Here is a 12,565-nt window from a genome sequence, read left to right as displayed (position 1 = left end):
TTGGGGGAGGTCTGGGAGGAGGTCCAGAGGGACATTGGAGAGGCTCAGGGCAAGTATAATGTTTTTACTGATAAACGACGATTGGTGGGGCCGGAATTCCAGGTAGGGTATAAGGTATGGTTATCTACTAAGAATATAAGGTTGAGGATTCCTTCTGCTAAGTTGGGTCCCAAGTTTATTGGACCTTATGAAATTTTGGAGGTAGTTAATCCTGTTGCCTTTCGCCAGCCCCCATCGCTGCAGATCCCCAATGTATTCCATAAGGCTCTTTTGAAACCATGGGTATGCTTCTCAGGGGACTCTCCATCTCATCCACCTCCTGTTTTAGTGGATGATCAGACCGAGTATGAGGTGGAATGGATCGTGGATTCTCAGATGCTCCTCCGTTCACTTCAGTATCTAGTCCATTGGAAAGGTTATGGTACAGATGACCAGTCTTGAGTACCGGCTCACTCAGTCTATGCAGATCAGTTGGTCTGGGCCTTTCATGCTCTGTATCCAGGGAAACCTGGAGGTCCGGTGGCCCCCCATTGAGAGGGGGGTACTGTCATGATCCAGTCCGGGGTTTGTTTCTGATTGTTCTCTCCCAAGGATGGTCATGCAGGGGTTAATCTTCTTTGCCTCGTTTTGGGATCTGTCTGGCTATTTCAGTCCGCTGTTACCTGCAAGCAGTGTCATAGTTCCTGTCTCTGGCTTGAGCAACTGACCCATTATACCCTGATTTCTCCTCTGCCTGTTTACCTAAGTCCCGTTCCTGTGCTCCCCTAATACTCGCTCTCCGTGTTGTGACCCCTTGGTATTTGGCTCGGCTTGTCTTCTGACCTGTTTGACTGTCTTGCATCTCTGGCTTTTCTGCTCCTGATCTGATCTGACTTCTTGACTTGCTTCAGACCACATGTATTGCTGTGACCTCTGGTACTTTGTTTCTTCTCTGCTGCTAACCTAGCTTTTTCTGACTACTCTTTCACCACCTAGTAGCGTCTGCCTGCCGCTCTGTGATTTCTCTGTGAGTGTACCTGTTTTCCTTCACCTGCACCCCCTGGTGGAAGTTGTGTGCTACTGCGCTGCAGCAGGCATTACAATTGCATTCCTATATAAAAGTTGCAAAAAAATTGTATATTTTAGACTGGGCATAGATGTAGAACAAATACATTTTTATTGCAATAATTTTTAACACACGAAGTTGCAATCAATGTGACCAAGCAACATTTTGTTGACCGGATTCCCCTCTCTATTTAAACAGTGGAAAGTGTATCAATGAATATGCATAAAGAAGCAATTTGACCAAAAAAAATGTTTCTTTTACTTGCAACATTTGATACATTGTTCTCAGGCTTATATTGGGCACAATGGTAGAATTTACACTAACATTATCATTATGGCGGAAAAAATAGGGAGTGATGGAGTTGACGTGAGTTCAAGATTTGGCTCAAATTACTTCATGTTGATAACTATAGGCAAATAATTTAATCTGTATAATCTGAGGATTTTGGTGCCAACCATGTCTGAACAGTTTTATATTAAATTTATGGTGCTGACTAATAAAATAACTTTGCTTTTGTTAGATTGGTTCTAGTTTGAGTTATTTAATAATAGTTAATTAATTACAGTAGAATTCTGGCTTCAAAAAGTCGCTTTTATAGCAATCTAAGCTTACAAATTGAAATGCAAAATAATTATATAGGATATTTCATTACCTAAGACCCTGTTAAAGAGTCAAGACCAAAAGCTATTGCATTTGTTATCACACACAAGTCGCATTGAGGGGTATGCATTATTTTCATTGATGAATAATCTCAAAAACTAGAACCAATTCAGCAAAAGTAATGTGATGTTTTAAACCCGCAGCATACCCTAAATCCATTCAAGAAACCTTGGTACCTGAAGAAAAAAATCATCAATTGATGATTATTGGATTTGAATATGAAATCTAGGATTTTTTATTTTTATTTTTTTAAAGAGGAGACTTCAAAAAATACTTGTTTGTTATATTGGACATATTTACATGTAAACTAAACACTACATATTTACCATTGTCACACCTAAGTTTCCAATAAGACTGGGTGGTGTTAAAAGATACAGTAGTCCAGCTGCCAGTAATGCTCCAAGACATTGAGCGGTGATGTAAAATATTGCCTTAGCAAGTGTTATGTTCCTTGTGCACAGAAGCGCAATAGTTACAGCTGGATTTATATGACCACCACTTATGTGTCCAAAACAGTGCACCATTGTAGCAATGCCAAGTCCAAAGCACAGAGATATTTGTACTAGATCTATTTGTTGAGGGTTATCTGTTGTTCCCCAGTTGACTGTTGAACCAAGACCAAGAAAGACAAAAATGAGAGTGGCAACAAATTCTCCAGACACAGCTTTCCAGAATGACTGCGTCCATACACCTTTAACCCCTTCCCGACATTTGACGTACTATCCCGTCGAGGTGGGGTGGGCCCGTATGACCGCCGACGGGATAGTACGTCATCACCGATCAGCGGCGCTCACGGGGGGAGCGCGGCCGATCGCGGCCGGGTGTCAGCTGCATATCGCAGCTGACATCCGGCACTATGTGCCAGGAGCGGTCACGGACCGCCCCCGGCACATTAACCCCCGGCACACCGCGATCAAACATGATCGCAGTGTACCGGCGGTATAGGGAAGCATCGCGCAGGGAGGGGGCTCCCTGCGGGCTTCCCTGAGACCCCCGGAGCAACGCGATGTGATCGCGTTGCTGCGAGGGTCTCCTACCTCCTTCCTGGCTGCAGGTCCCGGATCCAAGATGGCCGCGGCATCCGGGTCCTGCAGGGAAGGAGGTGGCTTACCGAGTGTCTGCTCAGAGCAGACACTTGGTAAGCCTGCAGCCCTGCACAGCAGATCGTCGATCTGGCAGAGTGCTGTGCACACTGCCAGATCAATGATCTGTGATGTCCCCCCCTGGGACAAAGTAAAAAAGTTAAAAAAAAATTTTTCCACATGTGTAAAAAAAAAAAAAAAAAAAATCCTAAATAAATAATAATAAAAAAATATATATTATTCCCATAAATACATTTCTTTATCTAAATAAAAAAAACAAAACAATAAAAGTACACATATTTAGTATCGCCGCGTCCGTAACGACCCAACCTATAAAACTGCCCCACTAGTTAACCCCTTCAGTAAACACCGTAAGAAAAAAAAAAAAAAAACGAGGCAAAAAACAACGCTTTATTACCATACCGCCGAACAAAAAGTGGAATAACACGCGATCAAAAAGACTGATATAAATATCCATGGTACCGCTGAAAACGTCATCTTGTCCCGCAAAAAACAAGCCGCCATACAACATTATCAGCAAAAAAATAAAAAAGTTATAGTCCTGAGAATAAAGCGATACGAAAATAATTATTTTTTCTATATTTTAGTTTTTATCGTATAAAAGCGCCAAAACATAAAAAAATGATATAAATGAGATATCGCTGTAATCGTACTGACCCGAAGAATAAAACTGCTTTATCAATTTTACCAAACGCAGAACGGTATAAACGCCTCCCCCAAAAGAAATTCATGAATAGCTGGTTTTTGGTCATTCTGCCTCACAAAAATCGGAATAAAAAGCGATCAAAAACGGTCACGTGTCCGAAAATGTTACCAATAAAAACGTCAACTCGTCCCGCAAAAAACAAGACCTCACATGACTCTGTGGAGCAAAATGTGGAAAAATTATAGGTCTCAAAATGTGGAGACGCAAAAACTTTTTTGCTATAAAAAGCGTCGCTGGTTTCACACTTGCGTTTTTGTCTGCAGCGTTTTTTGCACAAAAAACGCATGCATTTTTTCCCTATATTTAACATTGAAAACGCATGCGGTTTTTTTGTACGCGTTTGGTCGCGTTTTCAAACGCATGCGTTTTTTTTCTGCATGCGTTCATTTTCAGAAATACAACCTGCAGTATTTTCTTGCGTTTTTAAGCACATGCGTTTGTTTGCGTTAAAAACGCATGCATTTAAACACACTGAAAAGCCACCCACCACCATCAAGGTGATAAAGGGATCCAAACCCTAACCCTAACTCTACCCCTAACCTCACCCCTAACCGTTTAATGAACATTTTCTGACAGTCATAGTGCCACGTATTTCAGTGCCACGTATTTCAGTGCCACGTATTTCAGTGCCACGTGTTTCAGTGCCACGTATTTCAGTGCCACGTATCACATATTTCAGTGCCACGTATCACGTATTTCAGTGCCACGTATCACGTATTTCAGTGCCACATATTTTAGTACCACGTATTTCAGTGCCACGTATTTCAGTGCCACGTATTTCAGTGCCACGTATTTCAGTGCCACGTATTTCAGTGCCACGTATTTCAGTGCCACGTATTTCAGTGCCACGTATTTCAGTGCCACGTATTTCAGTGCCACGTATTTCAGTGCCACGTATCACGTATTTCAGTGCCACGTGTTTCAGTGCCACGTATTTAAGTGCCACGTATCACGTATTTCAGTGCCACGTATTTCAGTGCCACGTATTTCAGTGCCACGTGCCACGTATTTCAGTGCCACGTATTTCAGTGCCACGTATTTCAGTGCCACGTATTTCAGTGCCACGTATCAGTGCCACGTATCAGTGCCACGTATCACATATTTCAGTGCCACGTATTTCAGTGCCACGTATTTCAGTGCCACGTATTTCAGTGCCACGTATTTCAGTGCCACGTATTTCAGTGCCACGTATTTCAGTGCCACGTATTTCAGTGCCACGTATTTCAGTGCCACGTATCACGTATTTCAGTGCCACGTGTTTCAGTGCCACGTATTTAAGTGCCACGTATCACGTATTTCAGTGCCACGTATTTCAGTGCCACGTATTTCAGTGCCACGTATTTCAGTGCCACGTATTTCAGTGCCACGTATTTCAGTCACGTTTAGGGTTAGGGTTAGGGGTAGGGTTAGGGTTAGGGTTAGGGCTAGGGTTGGAGGTAAAGTTAGGGTTGGGGCTAAAGTTAGGGTTGGGGCTAAAGTTAGGGTTTGGATTACATTTACGTTTGGATTAGGGTTGGGATTAGAATTATGGGTGTGTCAGGGCTAGGGGTGTGGTTAGGGTTACCGTTGGGATTAGGGTTAGGGGTGTGTTTGGGTTAGGGTTTCAGGTAGAATTGGGGAGTTTCCACTGTCCAGGCACATCAGGGGCTCTACAAGCGCGACATGGCGTCCAATCTCAATTCCAGCCAATTCTGTGTTGAAAAAGTAAAACAGTGCTCCTTCCCTTCCGAGCTCTCCCGTGCGCCCAAAAAGGGGTTTACCCCAACATATGTGTTATCAGCGTACTCGGGACAAATTGAACAACAACTTCTGGGGTCCAAGTTCTCTTGTTATCCTTAGGAAAATAAAAATTTGGGGGGCTAAAAATCATTTTTGTGGGAAAAAAAAGATGTTTTATTTTCACGGCTCTGCGTTATAAACTGTAGTGAAACACTTGGGGGTTCAAAGTTCTCACAACACATCTAGATAAGTTCCTTGGGAGGTCTAGTTTCCAATATGGGGTCACTTGTGGGGGGTTTGTACTGTTTGGGTACATCAGGGGCTCTGCAAATGCAACGTGACGCCTGCAGACCAATCCATTTAAGGCTGCATTCCAAATGGCGCTCCTTCCCTTCCGAGCTCTGTCATGCACCCAAACAGTGGTTCCCCCCCACATATGGGGTATCAGCGTACTCAGGACAAATTGGACAACAACTTTTGGGGTCTAATTTATCCTGTTACCCTTGTGAAAATACAAAACTGGGGGCTAAAAAATCATTTTTGTGAAAAAAAAAAAGAATTTTTATTTTCACGGCTTTGCGCTATAAACTTTAGTGAAACACTTGGGGGTTCAAAGTTCTCAAAACACATCTAGATAAGTTCTTTGGGAGGTCTAGTTTCCAATATGGGGTCACTTGTGGGGGGTTTGTACTGTTTGGGTACATCAGGGGCTCTGCAAATGCAACGTGACGGCTGCTGACCAATCCATTTAAGTCTGCATTCCAAATGGCGCTCCTTCCCTTCCGAGCTCTGTCATGCGCCCAAACAGTGGTTCCCCCCCACATATGGGGTATCAGCGTACTCAGGACAAATTGGAAAACAAATTTTGGGGTCCAATTTATTCTGTTACCCTTGTAAAAATACAAAGCTGGGTGCTAAAAAATCATTTTTGAGAAAAAAAATAAAAATTATTTTCACGGCTCTGCGTTATAATCTGTAGTGAAACACTTGGGGGTTCAAAGCTCTCAAAACACATCTAGATAAGTTCCTTAGGGGGTCTACTTTCCAAAATGGTGTCACTTGTAGGGAGTTTCAATGTTTAGGCACATCAGGGGCTCTCCAAACGCAACATGGCGTCCCATCTCAATTCCAGTCAATTTTGCATTGAAAAGTCAAATGGCGCTCCTTCCCTTCCAAGCTCTGCCATGCGCCCAAACAATGGTTTACACCCACATATGGGGTATCAGCGTACTCAGGACAAATTGCACAACATTTTTTGGGGTCCAATTTCTTCTCTTACCCTTGGGAAAATAAAAAATTGGGGGCGAAAAGATCATTTTTGTGAAAAAATATGATTTTTTATTTTTACGGCTCTGCATTATAAACTTCTGTGAAGCACTTGGTGGGTCAAAGTGCTCACCACACATCTAGATAAGTTCCTTAGGGGGTCTACTTTCCAAAATGGTGTCACTTGTAGGGAGTTTCAATGTTTAGGCACATCAGGGGCTCTCCAAACGCAACATGGCGTCCCATCTCAATTCCAGTCAATTTTGCATTGAAAAGTCAAATGGCGCTCCTTCCCTTCCAAGCTCTGCCATGCGCCCAAACAATGGTTTACACCCACATATGGGGTATCAGCGTACTCAGGACAAATTGCACAACATTTTTTGGGGTCCAATTTCTTCTCTTACCCTTGGGAAAATAAAAAATTGGGGGCGAAAAGATCATTTTTGTGAAAAAATATGATTTTTTATTTTTACGGCTCTGCATTATAAACTTCTGTGAAGCACTTGGTGGGTCAAAGTGCTCACCACACATCAAGATAAGTTCCTTAGGGGGTCTACTTTCCAAAATGGTGTCACTTGTAGGGGGTTTCAGTGTTTAGGCACATCAGGGGCTCTCCAAACGCAACATGGCGTCCCATCTCAATTCCAGTCAATTTTGCATTGAAAAGTCAAATGGCGCTCCTTCCCTTCCAAGCTCTGCCATGCGCCCAAACAATGGTTTACACCCACATATGGGGTATCAGCGTACTCAGGACAAATTGCACAACATTTTTTGGGGTCCAATTTCTTCTCTTACCCTTGGGAAAATAAAAAATTGGGGGCGAAAAGATCATTTTTGTGAAAAAATATGATTTTTTATTTTTACGGCTCTGCATTATAAACTTCTGTGAAGCACTTGGTGGGTCAAAGTGCTCACCACACATCTAGATAAGTTCCTTAGGGGGTCTACTTTCCAAAATGGTGTCACTTGTAGGGAGTTTCAATGTTTAGGCACATCAGGGGCTCTCCAAACGCAACATGGCGTCCCATCTCAATTCCAGTCAATTTTGCATTGAAAAGTCAAATGGCGCTCCTTCCCTTCCAAGCTCTGCCATGCGCCCAAACAATGGTTTACACCCACATATGGGGTATCATCGTACTCAGGACAAATTGCACAACATTTTTTGGGGTCCAATTTCTTCTCTTACCCTTGGGAAAATAAAAAATTGGGGGCAAAAAGATCATTTTTGTGAAAAAATATGATTTTTTATTTTTACGGCTCTGCATTATAAACTTCTGTGAAGCACTTGGTGGGTCAAAGTGCTCACCACACATCAAGATAAGTTCCTTAGGGGGTCTACTTTCCAAAATGGTGTCACTTGTAGGGGGTTTCAGTGTTTAGGCACATCAGGGGCTCTCCAAACGCAACATGGCGTCCCATCTCAATTCCAGTCAATTTTGCATTGAAAAGTCAAATGGCGCTCCTTTCCTTCCGAGCTCTGCCATACGCCCAAACAGTGGTTTACCCTCACATATGGGGTATCAGCGTACTCAGGACAAATTGTACAACAACTTTGGGGGTCCATTTTCTCCTGTTACCCTTGGTAAAATAAAACAAATTGGAGCTGAAATAAATTGTGTGTGAAAAAAAGTTAAATGCTCATTTTTATTTAAACATTCAAAAAATTCCTGTGAAACACCTGAAGGGTTAATAAACTTCTTGAATGTGGTTTTGAGCACCTTGAGGGGTGCAGTTTTTAGAATGGTGTCACACTTGAGTATTTTCTATCATATAGACCCCTCAAAATGACTTCAAATGAGATGTGGTCCCTAAAAAAAAATGGTGTTGTAAAAATGAGAAATTGCTGGTCAACTTTTAACCCTTATAACTCCGTCACAAAAAAAAATTTTGGTTCCAAAATTGTACTGATGTAAAGTAGACATGTGGGAAATGTTACTTATTAAGTATTTTGCGTGACATATGTCTGTGATTTAAGGGCATAAAAATTCAAAGTTGGAAAATTGCGAAATTTTCAAAATTTTCGCCAAATATTCGTTTTTTTCACAAATAAATGCAAGTTATATCGAATAAATTTTACCACTAACATGAAGTACAATATGTCACGAGAAAACAATGTCAGAATCGCCAAGATCCGTCAAAGCGTTCCAGAGTTATAGCCTCATAAAGGGACAGTGGTCAGAATTGTAAAAATTGGCCCGGTCATTAACGTGCAAACCACCCTTGGGGGTGAAGGGGTTAAAAGCCACCATATCGATTCTTCAGTGAGATTCCTGGCACATAAAAGAAGACTGTTATAAGATCCACCAAGCTTGATCTACAATCATTGGCATCTGTTAAGTGGTAAATGTGAAATGAGAATTAAGTTAACATTATTCAATCTCTAAACATTCCAGAGATTTGGCACAAACAAAGCATAAGAGTATTTGGTCTAATAATCAATGTAGTAATTGAGGGATTGTTCAAGTAGTTGATAACCCATTTTAACTTTTCCATACATGGTAAAAAGTCTCAAGAAGAACGCATAATACATAAATGTTGAAAGAAATAATTGATCAGATGGTTACAAAGTCATTAAACTATTCTCCACAGGCCATATGTCTAGGAAACGTATGTGACAAGAATAACAGGTCTGAAACCATAGAATTCATGGCAGTTACCAGTGGATCCACTAGCCCAGAAGAACACCCCAGATACAGATAGACAGCACAGAGGTTGGAAGTGGTCTTTATGCAAGAGATCCTCTATAATAACTTGGAAACATTCAGTTTTGCAGAGAGACACTTTCCTACTTTTTACTTGGCACATAACAATAGAAAGGGGGTTGTAGTTATGTTTCTCTAATGCTTCTGTCCAAATCTCCAAGTTACATTAGACCCTCAGGATTGTCATATTGTTTTGGAAGGCACATTTCCAGATACATATATTATTTTGTGTAACAGCTATGACAAAAAAGTGCCCAAATACCCTTCCTGTATACAATGCTTGCCATTATTCAAAATCTATTACCAGCAGCATTGTGGTTTGCTGGTGATTTAAAGCTTCCTTTTCTGAAGTTATGGATATGCTCTCATTGAAGGAGGGTTTCCCCCTGCCCTTTCCAAATCCAAACCCTGCCCTGCTGGTCTAAGAGCAGCATGTAGCGGGCACTGGCTGTATGAGAAAAATATGTCACATTCCAGTTGGGGACCAAGCCACACTGGTGAATAGTCGAGAAAGGCTGCAACTTGCCTGTTCTTCCCATCTGGTCTCCTAAGTGACAGCTCTCTGCCTGTGTGCATGTATAGGGAAAGACTTGTCAGACATTGGTTGAGGGGGGAAACCACCAGTGACCAGCCTTATTGACTAATCAACTGTGCGGCTTGATTCTCAGCAGCTTTTAATGTAGCGTTTCAGAGTTAAACATACCTGGCTGATCTCTTCGTGGATTGGGCAGCATGTATCAGCTGTCAGCTTCCCTTTAATGACCAAAATAAAGATATAAAAATAGGCTAGATGAGCCTCAGTAAACTTCACACCTCCCTTACTATCTTACAAGTGATTTTTCAAGAGGTTAGATATCTGTATGGTTACAAAATAAACACCTCTCAAATGCAGTCCCCCCCTGAATATGGTGCAGCTTCAGTGATATAACCCTTCGCAAGCTATTTTGCCAATACTTTTAAATTTGAAACATTCTCAAAAGCCTCAAAATAGAAAACGTTATTGTGAGCAGATGTGAAGTGTTAAATATTTCTGCTTTGCAGATAGCAATGAACCAGAAAATGCCATCTTATCATTCAATTGTCCAGATCTGGACATAAATTTATTTGGTCATTTAGATGGAAAGTTACCCGGATATACCCCACTTCTATATAATATTTGAAAACATTAAAAGATCTTTGTCCAACCTTCCTGCCTCACGGGTAGGCAGGAAAAATGTACTTGACACCTACGCACTCCCCAAATTTCTCTATGTGTTGCAGACTGTTCCTCTCCAGCTCCTCCAATTTTCAAAACTTTTTGAGGAACAACAAACTTCCATACTTTGCCTATTCTCAGATCAATGACACTACAGATAACCTCTGCTGGTTATGTGTGGTTATCAAGTAAGTCCCCTACATACATTTAGAATGGCATCTTCTAGAGATGAAGAACCTCTTATATTTGTAGTCTCCAGTCACTCCATCTGTTAAACAACAATTAGTAGGGACATTACAAGAGGTATTCTATTAGTATGGCAATTGATTCAAGATAAATTTATGTCAAATCTCTAAATCAAAATCTTACCTTACTGCAAAACTGTTTTTCTATCACCATTACAGAGCTTTAGACAATCCTTGTAAATGTATCCCCAATTGGCTCCAAAATGACCTGGTCCCCTCCCCCCAATTGCTCTCTAGGGCTGTTAATAGAATTGGTGCAAATTGATTTGCAGGACCCTGTCCATCAACCATCAAGAGACTTCTAAGAACTTCCCCTTACATGAAGGAATCCACGGCTCTATTTTTGATTAGCGGGCCTGGTGCTATGTCACATATGAGACACACCAGGCCAGCTAATCGAAAGATGTGCAGTGGATGCCATCAAGTAAGTGATTCAAAGGGTTCCTATCCAGCAGACACAGATTACCAATGTGTTATCAATGTACTTGGAAAACCAAACTTGAGTTCAGTTTTCTAAAGACAAAACCAAATTTGTTGTTTCACACTCTCATGATTTATCTAATTGCAACAGTATACAAGAGCACTTTAATGCTTGCATACACTTTAGATAGCTGTCAGATGAATGACAGTTCAGCTGATCGGTCAGTCGTCAGCTATCTTGCCTGACTCCTCCATACACAGAAACTTTTGCTCTGCCAAGTGTCCCTATGTTCGATATAAGAGCTGCTGTCAAGCCCTTCTGGCACTGGCTGATCTTAAAGAATAAAAATATCATTTCAAAATTGAACATAATGGATCATTATCTCCGCCTCATGTCATGTGTCTAATGTATATGGCCATTTTTTCTTAAGAGATCAGCTAAGCCTTTGCTTAATAACATATACAATATATGGTACTCTTGTACAAGTATTTAAAGAGAAGGATATATGCTTGGTTAAGATGCCACTCATCATACAATTGCACTTTCCCAACACGTCTGACAAACTCCCAACATGGTCAATCATAACTGCAAAACTTTTAATTTCTTTTGTTACTATTCACATCAGAGAGTCCTCAACCATTTGTCAATGATTTGATAAAGTAACCAAATTTGGGATGCAGGATTGTATTTTCAGTGCTCCTTTCACACTGCACTAATTTTGTTAAAACTATGACCAAAATACCTTGCAGATAAACTGTATTTCTCTGAATCATTCGTGCTACTAGCGGCAAAACTTTTTGTATACTCCATTTTATCATTTGCTTGTTAATTTTTTTAAAAAATGAAAAAAATAAAAGACAGAATATGATGACAAGGTGAAGGCAAAATATGAATGTTACAGTGGCAGAATGTGAAACTTAACTTTTCTATAATGTTCTCCCAGTATTTATAAGGTCTACCCAGTATTTACAGTATTGTGGAATAGAAAATGCTGTGTATACTGTTTACTGAAAATTAGCAATGGCTCCAATTGTTAATAAAGTGCTGGCAAAAATTATACACATACTGTATGTCGCTGAGTCTTTTTGTGTGCAAGTTTTCTGACTAAAATCGCTGTCACCAATTTACAGCCACAGTAGGAGACCAATTATGTATAATAAGAAAATAATGACATATTAGATCGCTGGCTTTAGGATTTACAGAACAATGAACCAGGACTACTGAAATTACCACATCATGGTGACATCCTCTGTTTTACTTGTTTGTGGTACTAGTACAGGCCATGGTGCATGTGTAGCTTGGTAATTTATCCTTTTCTACAAATATGAAAATCTTATGCTAAGCACTTTCTGCTTTCACTTTCTGACATTGTCTCAAGCTTTGCCAGAAATATTTTTAAAGCCCTTTAAAATAACGTGACTGTGACACTAGTCACTACTCACAGACTACCCGTGAGGTGGGGACATAAAGGACTCCGATGTTGAAGCCAGAAGGGAACATGAT

At 40.9% G+C, this 12,565-nt stretch overlaps 1 protein-coding gene and 1 long non-coding RNA gene across 2 annotated transcripts in view; both read right to left on the bottom strand.

Annotated features, from left to right (window-relative positions):
- Positions 1-9,740, bottom strand: part of LOC143783306 (aquaporin-4-like) — a 62,376-nt gene extending 52,636 nt beyond the window's left edge. The window contains exons 1-2 of the mRNA XM_077271712.1: positions 9,728-9,740; positions 2,032-2,405 (exon numbers count right to left, since the gene is read on the bottom strand). Coding sequence (XP_077127827.1) covers positions 2,032-2,405; positions 9,728-9,740 — 387 coding nt within the window. The remainder of the gene's footprint in view (positions 1-2,031; positions 2,406-9,727) is intronic.
- Positions 9,741-9,903: 163 nt separating this feature from the next.
- Positions 9,904-12,565, bottom strand: part of LOC143781233 (uncharacterized) — a 110,573-nt gene continuing 107,911 nt past the window's right edge. The window contains exons 4-5 of the long non-coding RNA XR_013216633.1: positions 10,602-10,664; positions 9,904-9,954 (exon numbers count right to left, since the gene is read on the bottom strand). This is a non-coding gene — a long non-coding RNA (uncharacterized LOC143781233). The remainder of the gene's footprint in view (positions 9,955-10,601; positions 10,665-12,565) is intronic.

This window comes from Ranitomeya variabilis, chromosome 6 (assembly GCF_051348905.1).
Source record: "Ranitomeya variabilis isolate aRanVar5 chromosome 6, aRanVar5.hap1, whole genome shotgun sequence".
NCBI lineage: Eukaryota > Metazoa > Chordata > Amphibia > Anura > Dendrobatidae > Ranitomeya > Ranitomeya variabilis.
This window is presented reverse-complemented; position numbering and strand designations above follow the sequence as displayed.